General features: G+C 43.6%; 1 protein-coding gene across 1 annotated transcript in view; it reads left to right on the top strand.

Annotated features, from left to right (window-relative positions):
* The window catches only part of SPOCK1 (SPARC (osteonectin), cwcv and kazal like domains proteoglycan 1), a 298,517-nt gene that overhangs the window by 223,872 nt on the left and 54,996 nt on the right, over positions 1–19,649 (top strand). Inside the window, exon 6 of the mRNA XM_054168279.1 lies at positions 9,492–9,606. Coding sequence (XP_054024254.1) covers positions 9,492–9,606 — 115 coding nt within the window. The remainder of the gene's footprint in view (positions 1–9,491; positions 9,607–19,649) is intronic.

Raw genomic sequence — 19,649 nt, 5'->3', positions numbered from 1 at the left:
CTATCATGCACATCTTGCAGGGAGGAAAAAGAAATAGACATTTAGCAACAGGAAATGCTTTAGTAAGTGAATATAGAACATGGGCCATAAGAAACAGCTTGAATCCTTTAAAAATAAGCCATCATTGCTGCCTACATTTGCATTTGGATTCTGATCCTGTAGATATTCCTGACTAGAGAATTAGCATCTCCAAAGACAGTTTGTAGCAGTAATTACCAGGCACTAGTGCATGATTATGCCATGCAAAGAAGCATCCTGTGGAGATCCCCAAGTTGATGCCAGCCTGTGGCAGTGAGTCCCTGTGTCAGGGGGAGGGAGCTCAGGTGTGGAGCTGCCTTTGTGCCACCTGTGGGCCAGAGCTGCCCCATGGGGATGGGGAACTTTGCATCATCTCCTTGGCACCTCAGCGTCTCATTTCATGCACAAGGAACCAGGTAGCACAGCCCAGAGGGTAGACATGACCTTGGTACTTGAAAATGATCTGTAGTCACCAAAATCAAGCCACAGGCTGGAGCCCTAGATTTCAGTCTTGGAATGTGACTCTTATGGGTGGAGGACAAGTGTGTGCCTACCTTGGAGCAGCCATTGCATGGTAGCTCACAGGAGGTAGAAGCAGGGGAGAGTGGAATGATTTGCATCTTTAAGACAGGCTGGTGCTTTGTGTTACAGCCTGGGGAGAAGGGGAGGGATGGGTATCTTTATTCTGAGTCAGCCATTCATAGTGACAGAAATTCTTTGTTTTCATTTGCCTTTTATCTTGTCTTAGTTTCTTCGGCTAGTGAAGGAAAAGTCAAAAGGAGCACTGCACAAATGTTTTCCCTTACAAATTTGCTGTCCTGTGTCAAGTTCTGTCCCTGCTGCCTTAGGAAGCACCTGCATTTCTTACCTGATAGAACAACCGAGATGCCCCCGACCCCTTGGCCCTGATGTTTCCAGAACTGGCATCTCAATTACTTACAAACTCCAATGTAATTTCTGTATGACAGGCCAGATTCTGGTGCCTGGAATGATTTTCTTGATTGTTCACAAAATAGCAACCCTTTGTCTTCATTGCATTAAAAATGGTCCCTGGAATGTCTTCCACCTCCTGTGTCCAGGGCAGTGCCCTTCTGTGCCATGTTACTGAGCTCATGCCATTAACTGCATTTATTTTTCCAATTCCTGCTTCACATTGAGATGATTGCCAGCTATTTCTCAGGGCAATTTGGTTTACATTAAACCAGAATTTTGTTCTGCCCAGAAGTCCCCAAATTAGCTGAAGTGGCTCTGTCTGTAAGGGCAGTTTGCAGTAGCACAAGTACAGGATAATTTCCTTGGTTTGCAGTCCTGCCATTCAAACACTGAAATGGTTCAACATGCCTACAAGCAGTCACCCTGAGAACTCCTCAGCTATCAGTCAGTTTGGGAAATGGCTGTAACTTTTTTGTCTGTAGACCTTTGTTCTTTGGGTAGCTTTAACTGGCAGGGTAACATTTAAAGGCAAAGCTTTTGGCTACTTGAAGTCCAGTTACAAATATGGAAGATCAGCCAAGTAGTGCCTCACAAACAAGTTAATGGCCAAACACTTAATCTGTGTTCTGATGGAAGTGTGGTCAAATTTTTCCTCCAGAGTTGTAACTTTAGCTGTTCCATCACCCTGGGTTTTCCACACCATTGGGTACTGCTTCCAGCCACTGTCCTGAGAGCTTGCTGCTGGTATGCTTGCCCATGGCTCTGCCCCTTCTCGTCATGGTGTGTAGGATTTGTACCCCATGGTCACAGGCTCTCCTTTAGGATCTCTCATGCACTACTGTGAAGGCAAGGAAGAGTCATGAACTTTTCCAAGGAGCAGAGCTGAACCGTTCCTGAGCAGTCAGGCTCTTTGTTTTCTAAACCAAGCCTTTGACTTTAATGTGAGGAAGGAGCCCCTTCTGCTCTTCTGCTGCTGAGAAGTTGAAACCTATTTTTAGAGGTGTGTGCACAGTTCTAATTATAGTGCAGAGCTACAAAACATGCAATTAATGCCACCCTGAATTGCATGATGGCTGTCTCTCATCTCAGGTTTGCTTGTTTCTGAAGGCCCAGGCTACGAGAAGATTTTTCTCTTCCTGGAAGACAAAACTCTTCTCTTTCCAGTTGCTCTGGAGTTGGTAGCCAGTTGTTTAAAGTTGTGCTCTAGGAGTCAAAAGCAGGTAACAGACTTCTTGCATGTGGCTCAACCCCAACAGAAAAAAAATAATCAAGGGGAAACTTTCAAATGTATCAGATTTTTTTTTACCTTTTAAAGAGTTTAAATAAGGAAGGACAGACATAGGGGCCTGAGGTCTGTACTTGGTGCATCTGCAGCTGGCAATGTTAATGATGTGACCTCCTGACTCAGAGGAACGTTTAAAGATTGCTGGGGTCTTCTGCTTTCTCCCTGCTCCATGGTTAATTTCACCCTGAGGATCAAGTCCTGCCTGCAGCTCTCCCTCCTTAGAGCTGCAAGATTGCAGAGGGGGCAGAGTTGTGGAGTGTAGAACAATTTGTGGCCTTCAGAGCTTTGCTGCGTCAGTCCTTTGGGCATTGCCACATTCAGCCACGTAAGTCTGTTCAGCCTGTTTAATACCACTGATGTGGAACCTGGCTCTCTTTCTTCTTGACCCCAGACCTGGAAGATGTTCTCCTTCTAGCAGATTGAAGCATGAGCCCCTCAGATGTGTGCAACAAGAGACTTTCTCAAATATTTTCTGCTTACCTGAGCTCTAATGAGGTCCTTCATGTCACTTCTTGCAGAAGGGGGAGTTGCTAAGCTGATCAGCTGTAACATCTGCTTCAATGCTGCAGCTAGCACACCTCTTGCAAATGTCTCTCTCTATTTACACAATAGATTGTTTGTGTTAATTAGAGTCTACTCCAGCACTTGTATGCATGCATGACTCATTAATAGCAGCAGCTATGTATTCTCTTAAGGAGAACACAGCTCTTAATTAGAACTTCAGGTTTTTATGATGCCTTTGTACAGCTTTTATTGCAAAGATGAAGTGCTGTGTGTTCACCTGCCAGCTATCTGAAGAAAAATAAAGGCTGGGGGGTGGTGGTGTGTGTGTCTCAGCTTCTCTTCTATTTTTATTGCAATAACCCAACCCAGCCCCCACCCCGGGCAGAGCCTGTGCAAGGCAAGAATTACAGAATGTCAAGGGTTGGGAAGGACTTCTGAAGATCAGGAGCAGCAAGTGTGTGCTCAGGGGAACAAGATCACCACATTATCTGGCAAAACTGTTAGTCTGGTCCTAGAAGAGCCTCATTTGTCAGCATAAAGCTTATTGAGGTCTTGCGTGCAGAGCTTGCTCCATAGATGCAGTGCCCACCTGAGGCATGGAGCTCTGTGGCTCTCTCCCAGTGCAGCTCCATTCCTTCTCCCAAGGCCTGGGCAAGGCTCTGGTTTGCAGAGCAGGAGACAGGAGTTGTAAGGGACCAGCCAACCTTGTCCCATAGCCAAACACTGGAAGGCCTTTCAGAAGTTTGTCAGCATCTGAGTTTTTACAAACACAAATTCACAGGGTTTGTTCTGCCGTCTCCCAGCAGCCTGACTGGGCAGTGATTGTCAGGATTTCATGGCTCACACACTCTGTAAAGCTTGCAGAACTCCCTTAACTTTTTAATGTACATGTTTAGCAGGATGCAATGGCAGTGCACTGTGTGATGTCTCTTTGGGGGCTTGCAGAACAGATACTGAACCTTTAATATTGTGTTAAGTTTAATAAAAAGTATCCTGGTCCGAGTGTGTTCCAAATGTAGTAAATTTTGTTTCCATCTGATGGAAACTGGAAAGAGAAGCTTCTAAAGAAAACACTGATAAGAGTCCTAGCTAAGGAAGCAATGGCAAGCACTGCTCTAAAGCATGTAAACAAACAGCTCCCCTCAAATAGGTGTCTGAATTCCAATGGAGTCTAATTATCTGCTAGGATAGATAGGTACAAAACCCTACTGATATAAAGGAACTCTGGGCTGTATGCTGTAATTTCATGAAGTTTTAGCTGCTGCTGCCAGCAGCAGGTACTAAGTAAAAGATAAGGTAGGAAATAATGAGCTGCTGTTGTTTGTATCTGAAGTTTAGGAGGTAGATTTTGTGAGTGCACAGAAGATGCACCATAAAACAAACACTGCACTGAAGGGATCCTTGGTGGAAGTGCAAAAAGCCCCAGGGTGCAAAAGAGGATGCAGCAGCTTCCAGGCAAGAGCTGCTCCACAACAGTTTCAGAGCCAGTGCCGTTGGTAAGATGTAATGTTTCAGGGGGGTGGCATAGTATCCCTGTTAAAAACATAAAGCTTAACTCCCTATTCCAATTTGCAGCCTTTTGAGGGAGAGACTTTGTGGCAGTATCTTCATGATGTGTATTGTCTGTTAATTCCTGCATACTCCCAACACCAGCACTGTGCTTGTCTCCTTTTTAATTTGCAGTTCAATTAATGACAGAAGCAGTAGAAGGCTGGAAGCTGACATTTTCTCCTTTATTAGCATAACTACAGGAAACTTTAAATGATGGATTTTGTATTATAAATTTTGTGTCAAGAACAAATTAGGATCTTGCAGTCTTTCTCTGCTGAAGCCTGGCTGAAGCATGCTCTCTCCTCATCCCCTTCTCTGCTGTTATCAAGGCTGATACTGAGCCTATGCAAAGTGCTTCACTTGTCTGTCCTCTCCATGGCCCTGTGAACAGGAGGAACATTAGGCACAGAGTTTGTCCCAGGCTGTCTGGGTTCTCAATTATGGCTTTATTTGCTGTGAAAGGTGCTGTCAGAGCTGGGATCTGGCAGAATTTACCCCTATCTATTGTAATTAGAATCACAATGAAGAAATGGCCATTCATGGACATTGCTGAGTGAGCTGCCAGTCTTCATCCCAGCACAGCACAGTTAATTCATCAAACGTTGTCAGTGTGCACCAAGTCCATCTCTGGTGGGAGCATTTATTGTTGCAATGTTCCTGCCTGCTCTCCTCTGGCAGGGGAGCATTAGCTGATCTCAGCTGGGTATCTGCTGGTAGAAGGAGAGGCATCCTAAGCTGCTGGCTTCCCTCTAGCTGACTGGCTGCCAGAGGGAGTTTCAGCTCTGCAGCAGAACACAGAGATGCACATCGCTCAATAGCAGGTGGGAGGCAAGGGGGTCTGGGTGCTTGAGCAGCCCCTGCTGCCTTACCTGGCTGCATTTGAAGCCAACACTCCTTGTGTCAGGAGGCAAAGCTCAGGCTGCGCCAGGGGAGGTTTAGGTTGGATGTCAGGAAGAAGTTCTATACAGAGAGAGTGATTGCCCATTGGAATGGGCTGCCTGGGGACGTGGTGGAGTCGCCAGCATTGGAGGTTTTCAGGAGAAGACTTGATGGGGTGCTTGGTGCCATGGGTTAGTTGTTTAGGTGGTGTTGGATTGGTTGAGGGGTTGGACGTGATGATCTTGAAGGTCTCTTCCAACCTGGTTTATTCTATGTATTCACTCTTCAGGCATTGATGGGGGCTGCTCTAATCTGTCCACATAGGCACTTGTTAGTCAGCTCTACAGCCTTGTGTAAGGGATCACAGTAACTTACTCAGCAACATCACTCCATGCAGCTCTGCTCAAAACCTGCCTGCCAAAAGTTGAAAGGCATCATAAAGACAGAGATCCACTGGTTTATTACATCATTAAAACAAATATCTAGATTCTATTCTAGCAGGGGTACAGGCTGGAGACTGACAGACTAGAATAAAATAGCAGGGAATAAATTTTATGTAGCCATTTTCTTTCTCCCTGAAATGTGAATGCTTATGCAAAACACATTGCTGTGGATTCACTGACAATAAAGAGGGAATCATTATATGAGGAGTGGATTCTCAGGGGAACACTTTAGCCAAAACACACTGTGCAATAATTTCCCACATCTTAGTTGAATAAATTAATGTATGAATTTTCCATGAATATGTTCAACCATTTCTCCCTTCATATATTTTATTGATCTCCATATACATTTAACAACAAATAACAGAGCTGTTTTTCCATTTGCAGTAAAATACTTTAGAGATGTTTATGTGGGCCTTGGGGTTCATAGTAAACAAATGCAGTTCAAACATCAGGGAGGTAGCAGAGAAGTATGGAGCTTGGCAGGACCCAGGGAGCTGTGCTAGGAGAAAAGCTCAGCAGAGAATCGAGGCAGACTCTGGGGCTGCTCCCTGTGAGTCCTGTGTTGAACTACTGCAAGGAGTTTCATGGTTCTTGCCTGCAAGCAGTGGTAATGTCCTTTTGGTGCTGAAGGCTGGATGGTTGGAATGTTCTCTCTACAACTAGCTGAAAGGAAGTAGGAGCAAGGAGGGGACAGCCTCTTTGGTGTCCAGTGACAGACAGGACTACAGGTTACAGGCTGCACCAGGCAGGTTTATGCTGGATATTACAGAATATTTCTTCACTGAAAGGATTCTCAGACATTGGAATGGTCTGCTTAGGGCAGTGGTGGAGGCACTGTGCCTGGGGCTGTTCAAATGCTGTGTGGACCTGGTGCCTGGAGACGTGGTTTAGTGTTGACCTTCAGTGCTGGGTGGAGGGTTGGACTGCATGAGCTTGGAGGTCTCTTCTAACCACATATATTCTGTGATTCCTTCATTTGTTGTGTTTTGTCCTGGACTGTGTGTCTTCTTATTTTAACGTGAGAAGGCAATTAAGGTGGCAAAACCAAAGTGGACAGTTGATTGTTCTCTACAAAAATAGAAATTCAGTGTCCATGGTCTGGGGAAAACCAGCAGGCTCCTTCTGGACTGTAGACCCAGTGGCAGGGTAGTCCCAAAACTTTGTTGGTGATTCAGAAGACATCTTCAGTGGCCTCTGCCTCTAAATATCACTTAATTTGGCTTAGACAGCATCATTAAACCCAAAATTGACCTACTCTTGTGGGTTGTTGCAGCTAGTGAGATCCCCATGGCACGGAAAGTAGAGCTCCATCTCTTTCTTTAGGGAAGGGGAAAACCTGGCTGCAGACAGTGATTAGGTGTTGAAAAAGAATCACTATTATCTGAATTTAATACTGAAAACAGTGGAGTAGTTGTATCATCCTCCCCCAACACCAGGCTGCCACCCCAGTTCTGTATGCGTACGAACCAACACGTGTGACTGCATCAGTGTCATCTTCAAGTTTAGCTCTCCTCCTTGCCCTGCCCCTTCAGATCAGACACAGCCCTTCTTATGCAGTTTCTTTTCTGACTTATTTTCAGCTTTTTGGTCGTTAGGGTTTTTTTTATCAGTCTTAAACCCTTGCCTTGCCTTTTCCAAGTGTGAAGCTCTCTCTTTCGTAACTGTGCATAATAATGGGCTGGAAACGGGCCTCACCGTCTTACAGGTGGTATTTGAAGTATAATTGCTTATACTTAGATACATAATTTGCATTTATTATGCATAATAAAATATGTAACTAATTGATGTTCTGCAAGGGATTAAATGATCAGCTCCAGCTGCAGGATGGAGATTTATGCCTGTGTCCTCCACAACATCTTGGTGATCAGAATAGGCTGCAGCAAGAGTCCTTGCCCTCAGGACTGTGCACTCGGAGCATCCTCCATCCTCTCCTGATGTGCTTTCTCTTGTGTTTGTGCTCTGTCCGTGCAGCACAGATTAAGCAAGTCTATTTATGGAGCAAGCAGATGAAAACCAAGCGTTTCTATTCCTTTCAGCCCTGCAAAACAGCAGTGCAGAGCAGAGCTAAGCTTGCACGTGTGCGTGTGGCCCCGCACTTCCTGAATCGCAAGGGCAGAACATCACACAGAGCATGCAGCCACCAGGGTGCATTGAAGTTCAGAATGGCTGGGAGATAATGTCAACAGAATGGGATGTAGGCACAGGATAATGGTCTCCTGCTGCTAGATTAAAGCCTGGGCAAAGATGAGCCCTTTTAACGAAAACAAACAGTGGCAAAGCCAAGATATTTGCAGCACTTTCAAAGCAGGAGGCATTTATCTTGTAACAACATCCTGTGCTGTTCTCTTGGCTCCCACTGCACCAAAATAACACAGGACTAAGCTGTGATTTGTGGCTGTGGCTGGATGAGCTCCAGTTGCCCACTGCAGCCTCACTGGGTGACAGTGTGGTCTATATGCCGTGTGTGCTTCAGACTTCCAAAGAGCTGCACGTTTCAAAACACGTGGTGTAAGCATGCTGGCCTGCTTCTAAATGAAAGGATTCAGCTGTAGGAAGATTCAGCCCTATAAAAAGGGGGCTGCAGCCCAGCATTTCCAGTGTCTCCTGGCAGGAGGCAGTCTCTGCAGGAAGGAGCACCGCAGGCACAGCTTCCCCTTGCACCAAAAGCCCACAGGTCTTGATCTGGTAAAAGCAGTGCTTCCAGAGGACAAAAAAATGGAACTTGATTCAGTTCATTAGGTATCAAGCCGAAGAGCCTGCCTGGCACACCTTTGGTTCCTGCTTCTGCCTGCCTTTTCTCTTACACCATTAGTGTGTCAGTCCAGTCTGCAGGCACAGTCTGGGGAGAATACCCTTGGGGCAGAAAGCGCCAGAGGACAGCTATGCAGGAACAAAGCTCTTAGAGGCAAGTCAGCAATAAGATATATGTGATGCAAACAGCAAAGGCTGGGAGCAGTCAGGATGTTATAAATCAGGGCTTTTTAGCTAGCATGCTTTTACAATCTTAATTCTCCTGAGTTGTCTCGTTTCATCCAATACTGCACATGTCCTGCTGTCCTAAATGGTTTGAGAGTAGCGACTGTCTGGAGGTGGTGTAAATCCCATCTGCTGCAGGTTGAGGGAAGGGAAAGGAACAAGTAACAATATGCAGATGTAGGGAGCTATACAGTACTGCTTGTGATTTACTCTTCACCCTTCAGTTTTACAGCATTGTTGTATTTCTGGAGCTGCTTGGATGGTGGATGGCTGGCTTTAGGGATGGTGCTGGTGAACGTTAAGGCAATTTAGACTTATTGGTAGAAGTCATTTAAAGTTCCTTCCTTGTTCAGAGAGCTCATTTCCTTCTGTTCCCACCTTTGTGAGGACTAGTCTTTTCACAAATGTTATTCAGACCAAGCCCATTGCTTGCAGGGGAAGTTGAGAGCTCCCAGCTCCTCACAATACCAAACTAATAAATCAGTAGTGGTAACAGGTGGTAGATGGCCAAGCACCCACACCATGGTAATGCAGCATAAGAAACACAGAGGATTCTGGAGGTTTGTATTTTCTTCCCAGCTTGGCCACTGATCTCTTAGGTGACCTGAAAGAAATGGGTTCAGCTTTCTGTGCTGCAGATTCCATATATTTAAGTGGGGAATAATAACAACAGTTTATGAGGCACATTTCAGAGTGCTGTGCAAAACTCTGCATGGGAAGTAGCTATTATTGCTGTTATCTGTGATAATAAAAACAATGGCATTTTCAACAGAGACTCAAGTTTTGTAATCTGTCCAATGCCATTACTGCAAAATGCACTTTCTCATTTAATCCACAGCTGCTGGGTTTATGTCTTGTCCTAATTCAAAATGTATTCTTGCTGGTTTTTATCATTCTAGTGCAAGCTGGAGTTTCACGCCTGCACTTCTGGCAAAGCCATCACAGCGCGATGCGAAGGGCCCTGTCCCTGCAGTCCAGGACCTGAAAGTTCAAAACACAAGATGGAGAAGACTGGTAAGTTGACCTGTGAGTGGAATGACAGCAGATAGTTTGGTTCCTGCTATGTTCTTTAGAAACCATGTAAGACAGACACATCTTAACTAGCAGACTTGGTGTGTAACACTTCCCGAGGAGAGGCTAAGGCACAGCTAATCGCTGTCGTGGAGTGCTAGAAAACAACTGGTGCAAAACTAACACCCAAATTCTGGGTAATGGCTCTCATTTTTGAGTGAAAATATTTTTAATGGAAATACTGAGTGATCATTAAAAAAAAGATAGGGGGGAAAAATGCTGCTTAATGGTACATTACTTTGTAAGTTAAAAATAGGGATCAATAGCCTGTGTGTTAAGGGAAAAGTCATTGAATGTCACATGTGCATATTACCTGGCATCTGAATTGTTATGTTCATTGTTATTAACATTGTCATTGGAAGTCACATCTGTGGTAAATAGGAATTTGTAACTGCATCTATACATGAAATTGTTTCAATAACAAAATCATTGCAAGTGGTGTAAGATAATGCTGATGGTTGGAGTCTGAGCACAAATGGCCACTTTCCCTGCCAGCTCCTCAGTGAGTTCTCTATTTAGGTCTGAGAGCCTGGTGAGATAATTCACTCCCCCAGGTCCTTTCCAAGGAAGTAAGGACAAGCTGTCTTGGAGCGACTTCATCAAAAGGAATTTGTTCTTGCAAAACAGTCTGACTGAAAGCAGAAGTGCAGCAGCAGGGCAAGTGCCACAGCCAGGTTCTGCATAAGTGTCCACCTTGCTGTGGAGAAAACCTTTTGGAAGGGAAAAGAGTCGTGGCTGTGGTTTCTTGGTGTGATTGTAGATGTGGCAAAGTGAATACTTGCCTGCTTTTGAGTGGTGGGTTGTCCCCTTTCTTCTAGGAGGGGTGCTAAGAGGGTTAACCCACTGGCAGCTGCTGGGCTCCTCTGTTAGCAGCTCCCAAAGCCAAAGTGATTGACTTAAGCAGGGTTTGCTCTGTCATGTCAAGCAGTGAGATGTGTTTATTTGTCATGTGTACCACATGGGCTATAAAGGATGAAACTTTAGGAGCAGTCTGTTGGACCCAAAATATTAGAGAATCTGTCTTTGCTCTTGTTCCTTCTCTCTGTGGACATGTTCTGATAGCAAGAGGCACAGAAAGAGGAGAAAAAAAGAAAAGAAAGAAAAACCAAGTTTAAACAACACAGCCTTTGGGCAGCTGAGCCGAAAACACTGCTGATCCTGCTCACACTGTTCTCAGGAAGTTTTCACCTTAGGCCTCTCTCCTACCTAGATTTAGAAAATTCAGATTTCTTCCAATTTTTGCAAATCACAGAGGGTTTTTTTTCTGCATAGATATCAAACTTAAGTGAAGTATTTTGGATGGCAAGGTTCTGAAATCAGCATATAATTGTAATGCTGCTTTATGAGGTTTGGATCTTCTGGTTAGAGCATGCCCACAGATAAATGCCTTACTCATATTTTCTATTTCTTGCAGCCCTTATCAGACTACAAGAAATATTTCTTTGTCTTTGCCCTTTCTGTTTCTTTGCCCTTATCAGAAAGAGTATCGGGTTAATAAATCTTCAGTGACATTTTAAGCTTACAATTTCATTCACACAAGAGAAAAAAGATTCTAATAACCCTTATCTTGATAAATGCAATTTGACAGGGTATATGTATTCTGAAACCCAGGCTTTTGTTTTGCTTGACTCAAAACTTTTAACTCCAGCCAACAAAGCACTAATTTAATGGATTGGGTGATCTGCAGAGCAACTTTCCTGAAGGCTTTTTTGAGAGGCCAGACTTGAGTTAACAGCAGTCCTACCATTGCCCTGGTGACAAGGATGTTAAATACCTCAATTCTGCCATCTACAGTATAAGGTCTTCCTTGATCTCTGTCTGTTGCTTTCTAGGGTTAGGTGCTGAAATGCTCATAAAAGGGTTTGGTGTTGAGAAGCAAATAACAACAAAATCGCTTTTAAATTGTTTTCTTTTACATTTTCTTCTGGACCATCAAACGTGCCAGCTGAAGACTTCCTTTAACTTACTTCCTCAGTTTCCTTTCTTCAGACATTCTCGGCTCAGTTGACCCCCTGGGTGTAACAGGGTCTCAAACTGAGCATTTCTGAGTTTGTCAGTGTTTTAACAAAGAGTTCCCAGGAGTTGCCATGAGCAAACATGAGTGGATTCTATATACCAGTAGCAGTTTTACCCAGGTGCAGTTCTAGCCAGATCTGCAGAGGGACTCCATACTGCCCTTTCCAGCTGGGACACCAGCTCCTTAGCTTTATGGGAGAATTATGAATCCTAATTGCCGACCACAAACCCTTCCCATAGCGCTGTCTTTCCTGAGATTCCTTTATTTACTCAGCAAGAAGCATCACCTGGCTGTGGAGAAATAAGCCCTGACTAGTATCTGAGTTGACATGTGAGATGTACAAGGCAATCCCATGGCAGTCCCCTGGAGCCTGGCCATGGCAGCACTTGATCTCCCCTCCATCAAATCTCCAGGCCTCTCTGTCTGGAGCTTCTAACTTAGCATTTTGGTTCCTTAGTATTTTCTCTAGTCTTCACACAATTTTTTTTTCCTCCCCTCATCTAGTCTGATGGAATCATTAATATTGCTGAATTGGTATAAAAATCAGCAGTCTGATTTCTCACATGAAAATGTGTATAGAAGAATTGCACAGCCAGTGGGGACTTGGGTTTCTGCTCCTTATTTAGTTGCCAGGTTTGTGAAATCCATTCAAATGCAGCATAATCTTAAGGAGAAAATGATAGAGAGCTGAACCTCATGCCTTATACAGGCATGTCAGTGGAAAAATACTAAGGAGAATTACAGTGCAATTGCTTCCAGCAAAATGGAAATGCAGCTCTTAGAGCTACTGCATAAACTTCTCTTTTTTAATGCCTATTATACAACAAGGTTAAATGTATGTGGTTGTGAACTTCCAATTTAAAGACAGTTGGCATTAATCTTTACACATTCACTCAATCATATTCAAATATTATTCCATAATAAATTACTTTCAGGAATTAAAAATGTAAAGGAACATTTAATTTGCAGAGTGCTGTAACTCTAAATGTCATGACCTTTTTTTCATACACGCTTGTGAATAAAATTGGCAGCAGCATCAAAGGAAAGCAATCTAAGCGTGTGTGCTCGGAGGTGACAATTGACTGCAGTGTCTGAGTTGTATTCTTTCCTCCTCCCTGGGCTCCTTCAAAACCATCTCTGCCTTGAGCCCAGAAATCAAGACTAATAATGGTGTTAAAAAATTGGAATTCCTTTTATAGTGCTAACCGGTTCTGTGAAGACGTTAACCAAGTGATACAAATGCTAGCAAAAGAAAACTACACCCAGAATTATTGCTGCTAATGGCAAATGGCAACAGTAAAATCTGTCTACCAGAAAGTTAAAATCTTTGAGGAGATGGCTGCATCACGTTCTTCATTTTCTGAAATGGAATATTGAGTCAGAGAGGTAGGAAACAGGACTCTGCCAGGGTACTAATGGAAGATTTTGGAGGAGAAGACAAGCCCTAATGCTTTTTCTCTTTTAGTTTTGAAGGCCATTTAGATTCCCTTGTTTTATCAAAACACTTGGTATGCTTCATTATTCACAGCAGTGTCCCAGCCTAGCAATAGGCTTCCCTGGTAGCTGCTGATTTTCAACCCAGCCACCCAGAGACAGAGGTTGAGCTGTAATCTGCCCTGAGGTTCGCTGCCCTTTGAGAGCATATGCCCCCTTTAATACTAGCAAATTCATAAGACTATCATCTCAACAAAAGTACTGGTAACTGACTTTTAGTGGTACTTCAGTGGCAGAAGTTGCAGAAGACAAAGTTCTGTCTGCTAGTGGTTTTCAGGTACCTCTTTCCCAAAGCTCTGCAATGTTATGGCCTCAAGCTGTACCAAGGGAGGTCTAGGCTGGATCCTAGGAAAAATTCCTTCACTGAAGGGGTTGTCAAGCCCTGGAACAGGGTGCCCTGTGATGTGGTGGAGTCCCCTTCACTGGAGAAGCTTGAAAGATGCGTAGAAATGGTGCTGAGGGACAGGTTTAGAGGTGACTTTGCAATGCTGGGTTAGCAGTTAGTCTCAATGATCTTAAACTTCTCCAAGCAAAACAATGTTATGATTTTACAATTAATGAGGATTCTTGTCAAGCATAACTTCCCCTGACACTATCTGGAGCTTCTAAAACCCTTCTGTAACCAAAAGGCTTCACACAAGGTACAAGCAGTTTTAGTGCTTCAAAACCTACTGGCAAGGGAAGAGATTTTTCTTTTGAAGGTGTAGGTCATTCTACCAAAACCCCAACATTGTGCAGGCTGGGACATCTCTTGGCAAATGTGAACCCATGCACCATGAGGCCATTGGCTTCCCCCATCCCTGTGTGATTCCCTGTTAGGTGTCGGTGCTGTAGCAGCTCAGGCAGGATGCTAAATGTCTAACAATGTGGCAGGGCTCTTGCTGACCATACCCTCTGTCTGTTTCCTAGGAAGTTGAGTGCTGTACTCCCAGCACAGGCGTCTTCATTTGTTGCCATCAGGGTTGCAGAGCCACTGGGGCATGAATGGATGCAGTAATTCCAAGCAGTTTTAGCCCTATCTGTGCATTGTGTCTTTTTGACCTTGCAGAAGTGCCCAAGGCAACTTCTAAGAAAATGCTGTTATCTGGATAAGGGAAATGTAAAGTCACTAGGCAGAAGCAAATGTTTTCAATTACATTGAGTGTTGTTTAAACTTTAAAGGGAACCAGGAGAACATTTTAAATGTTCCAGGAACAGGTCTTGGCAAGCTGGATCGAGAATGTACCTTGCTTAGGGTATAGTTTAGGATATGAATTGTAGCATTTAACTGCCAGCCCTCCTGTATGTGATGGATGAGCAGGTCTAATGTTTCATTTTGCTCATAAAGAGCATGGAGTTCATTTGAAGAAATCACAGTCTTGTTTCCCACATGAGCTGGATTGCTCCTTGCACCTCAATGACTGGCAACTCAAAGAATGTAAAGTCTTGGAACTAAGTCTTCCTTTGAAATTCAGTTTCAGCAAATATTTCAGTTTTGAATTGCTATTCACAAGTTTTCATGAGTGCAGAGTACATCATTTTAAAGTTTATGAAGATGAAGTGTGAGCCATGAGCATGGCTGAGTTGAAATTGGTTCCCAGGTTTGATTTGCCAGGAAATTTTACCTTTTGTGGCTTTAGCTTTGAAAAAAAAAAAAAGACTCTTTCTGACACTGAATTTTAGAACACATTTGTGAATGGCCTATGTGAGTCTCAAGCTCTGGGGATGGTAAACCAGAAAACCATTCTAAAATTAAGATTACCAAGCATTTCAAAACTTCAGTTTGATCTCATCCAAGCTAGGAGGGCTTTTTCACCTGTTTTACAGAGGACAAATTGTGTGTTCCAAACAAAGAGTAACTTTCAGTGCAGGGCAGATATGAGGGTGTGGAACAGGGTGATGTGTGCTCCATACACTGACCTGATCCTTCTCTGGACTTCAGCAGTAAAGAGCAGGAGGATCAGCTGTATACTCTACAGATCTGGTATTTTGGCTGCAAATGTTTCTATATGAATACTGCAATTCAGTTTTCTGTTACATGATGAATTGTCCTTACCCAAGTAAATGAGTTGTGTAGCATCTGTAAATAATCATTGTGATCATAATTATTAGTATCACCTTGCCTGCAAGCTTTCACATAAGCAGGTCAGTCTTTATTATTTCCTCTCCCAAAGGCATGAAAGAGTAACTGTTCTCATTTCTGCTAGATACTGTCTGTGAGTAGAGAAGTAGCTGCACCCAATTAATATTGGACTAAACAAAGTGAGAAGCAAGTGAGAATAGAAACCTTTGCTCTTCATGGATGGTGATTACCATCATCCCCTCCTCTCAGAAGCTTCAAGACTAAGGCAGCAAAACTAAGTTCTTGGCAGGGTCAGAAGAAAGAGCAAAGTAATGGTGGCCAAGGACGTCTTGTTCTGCTGCCTGACCACACATGTATCTTCCTTTTGTTCACCAGAACAAAGGGGAAAGCTGCACATTCCTCATATACACATCTCCTGGGAAAACTTGTGGGTTTGTAGGATTGTTATGTTAAATAGAATGTGCAGTCTGTGAGCCAGATTAGTAAAAGCATAGGATCATGGAAAGGTTTGAGTTGGAAGGGACCTTTAAAGGTCACCCAGTCCACCCCCTTGCAGTCAGCAGGGACACCTGCAACTAGAACAGATTGCTCAGGCTCCCAGACTTGGAATGTTTCAGGCATGAGACATCTTTCACCTCTCTCAGCGACCTGGGCCAGTGTTTCACCACCCTCATTAGAAAAGATTTCTTCCTTCAGTCCAGTCTAAATTTCCCTCTTTTAGTTGAAACTCCTTTTTCACAAGCCTCACATTTTAGGCTGTAGGTGTGAACAACCATAGTGGGTTTGAGCTGAAGTGGGTTTGAGCTAAAGTGGGTTTTCAGCTGAAGGGCTCAAACCATCACAAAGCAAAAATATAAAGACATTGCAAACATCATCTCAAAAATCACTTTCCAGTTTCAACAAATGCTATTGGACTTTTCCCCCACCATTCTCTCTGCACATACTGAGGTTTTCAATTGTATGTGCAAAGTATTTATACAACAGAAATGCAATAGATATTTTCAGCCTGCCGAGGTGCACAGAATTGCCTGTCCCAGAAGCTTTGTTAGGCTTGAAGAGTGAAGTCAGGTTTGCACTTATGAGGCCTCAATACTCTCCTACCCACAATTATAAATTAAAATATTGTCTGTCCTTTCAACAGTTGCACACAGAAAGCACTTGGTTATATTTGTGAAGTCTGCCTTGACATGATCTGGAAAAGGAGAAAGAATTGTCCCCTGCAGAAGCTGTTAGGAGTTTAGGTCTGGCTCTGAGGTTTCAGAACTCGGCACAGATCATCCCAGACAGATAACAAGTTAAGGATGATACCATCCAGTGACTAGCAGTTGCTTCTTTGTTGTGATCTTCTTTGGACTTGATCAAATTACAGCAGACTCCAAAATGTAGCAGATAACTCCTGCTTTAGAGGCAAAAGTGACAGAGAGGAGGAAAAGGCAGCACTAGCAGCAGCACGCTGTTCACTTTGCTTCTTTCAGGGTATTGACTGTAGTAGAAAAATCACTGTCAGTAGGATTTGCTCATTTAGTAAGTGCATCTCTTTAACAAGGTAACATGCTGATAGATTAACATTCAGCCAGAACTCCTGTCAAGATTTCTTGAGGTTGAACCAGGACATGAGACATAACTCTTCATCACTGCTAAATAAAGACTAATCCCAGACAGCAGCAGGAGACAGGAACTGCATAAAAATAACCATCTCGTGGTGTAATTATATTAAAAACAGTAGGTTGTTGGTTTGGGTGGTGGTGGTTGTTGGGTTTTTTTAATCCTTTTGAAATCTTATGAAAGAAAACTGTTAAGGCCATGCTACTTCTCTGGCAGCTCTCTGTGGCTGAGGTAACTCCTTACATGTCTTCGTAAGTCCTTGTGTTTTCATGTCTAGCTATACTATTACCCAAGGCAGATCAGTGTGTATGGTTTTCATTCCTAGCCCTGGAGTGGTCACCACCTAAAATGGAAATCATAGCATCATAGAATGGTTTGGGTTGGAAGGGACATTTAAAGGTTATCTAGTCAAACTCCTTGCAGTAAGCAGGGACATCTTCAATTAGACTGAGTTGCTTGGAGCCCCAAATGACTTGACTTGGAATGGTTCCACAGATGGGACATCTGCCACCTCTCTGGACAACCTGAGCCAGTGTTTCTCCACCCTCATAGTAAAAAATATCTTCCTCATGTCTAGTCTAAATCTCCTTCTTTTAGTTTAAACTCATCACCCCTTTCCTGTCACAACAGGCCCTGCTAAAGTGTCTGTGCCCAGCTTTCTGAGCAGCCCCTTTGATTACTGAAAGACTTCAGTAAAGTCTCCTTAGAGCCTTCTGTTCTCCAGGCTGAACAACCCCAACTGGCCTCACAGCAGAGGGCTTCCAGCCCTGCCAGCATTGCTGTGACCTCCTCTGGCCCTGCTCCAACAGGTCCCTGTCAGTGCTGAGGACTCCAGAGCTGGCCCAGCACTGCAGGGGGGGTCACAGGGGAGCAGAATCCCTTCCCTCCACCAGCTGCCCATGCTGCTGGGGATCAGCCCAGGACATGGTTGGTGCTGAGCTGTGAGTACTCATTGCCAGCTCATATCCAGCTTTTCACCCACCAGCACCCCCAGGTCCTTCTCATAAACAAATTGCTGTGGTGAGTTTCACCCATCTAACCAGCTGCTGTGGATTGCTGACTTTCACATGAAATTTGCTGTGGAGATTCCAGATTTGCAGCTGGCAAGGTCTGTTCCTGTGTGGAGCATGCATGAAGGATTGAGACCAGCACTGGAGGTGGCTGCCTTGTAGGGACAATGCTCAGAAGCCCAAAGCTCAGAGGCCACACAGCTGGTGTGACCTGGAGAGGAACTGATGTTCCTGGCATGGACAACCCCCGTTAGAGGCACCTGGCTCAGCAACCCCAAACCTGAACCGGTCACAGCTCCTAAGCTGTGTCACTGACCCTGCAGATGCCTTCCCATTTTGATATGGCAAGGATACAAATGTCAGCAGGGTGCATAAACCCTCCAAACACAGCAAGAGCACACTTAGCTCGATGGTAATCAGGGTTTCATAAACACTCATTAAATAAAATGTTAAAGTGGCTATTGATTTTTTGGGTTTTCCCCATAAAGCAAAGGTTAGAAAATGACAGACATAGTAAACACAGCAGCAAGTAACAATAATTTCCAGACAAGAAATAATTTGATTTTAGATTGCCAAGAGGAAAGCACTGAAGTGGCACACTGGGTTAATAGAAACACCATCTAGGAACAGCAGGTGTTTGTGCATTGATAATGATAATTAGAGCACTAAAATCTCTCTCATCATAAACAACAACAATAAATAAGATTGGTTTCATATATTATTTTAATATTTTTTTTTCCCTCATTGATATTAATTCCTGCATTTTTGGGGGGGGAATGTTTTCTTCACAATTAATACATGACAAAGTTTGTATAATCTCCAGAAGCTTGGCAGTGAAATAAATGATGGTGCTTATCACTGCAGCGTTAAGCTACAAGCCTCCCTAGTGTGAGGGGAGGAAAAACAACCCAGAGTGTTTAATAAAATGGAAGGGAAAAAAGGCTCTTGACATTTCTAATATGGCTTTTTTTTCCTGGCTTTTCTTTGTTTGGTGGTTGGTTGGTTTCTGGTTTGGGTGTTCTGTTTCCTTCGGTTCCTTAAGGACTGAATTCCATCTTTGGCTATTCCAGTGTAAATCTGAACTATTTCCATCAACAGAGTTGATTGGCCATTGGAATGTGCTGCCCAGGGAGGTGGTGGAGTCACCATCACTGGAAGTGTTTAAAAAGGGACTGGATGAGGCACTTGGTGCCATGGTTTAGTTGATTAGCTGCTGTTGGGTGATAGGTAGGACTCAATGATCGCAAGGGTCTTTTCCAACCTGGCTAATTCTGTGCAGCTACTGGGCTTTGGTAAAGTCATTCTAAGACTATAACGGTACAAATGAGTATGGACCAGAGATTAATTGAGTTTTCCAGAGAGTTGTTACTTTTTTTTGTCTCATTCCTTCTGATTTTTTAAATCTACTTCAATGTTTATTAGTGCTGAAGAATGGAGATGGTATTTGAGATATCACCAGATCATTCCAAACTTACATGCTCACATATTTTACAGCTTTTACTGTCCCAACAGGGACATCTCCTTCATTTTCCTCTGAAGAATTGCATTTTTTTCTTTCTTTCTTTTTTTTTTTTTGGTAATTCAGCTTAATGGACTCTTTAGAAATCAAAAATAATGTTATCTGCTTCTTGTAAAGCAGATGTCTCTCCTTAGAAATGGACTGGAATGAGAATCAGGATCTGCATTTGTGAGTTATTAAAATCTGAAGAGTTTGGCTGAAGTCCATCTCTGTCAGACAAGAGCCCATCATCCACAGAGAAAACTCTAAAATACCCTGTAACACACACAAAAATAAATG

The sequence above is a fragment of the Dryobates pubescens genome, chromosome 16 (assembly GCF_014839835.1).
Source record: "Dryobates pubescens isolate bDryPub1 chromosome 16, bDryPub1.pri, whole genome shotgun sequence".
NCBI classification, from domain to species: Eukaryota; Metazoa; Chordata; class Aves; order Piciformes; family Picidae; genus Dryobates; species Dryobates pubescens.
This window is presented reverse-complemented; position numbering and strand designations above follow the sequence as displayed.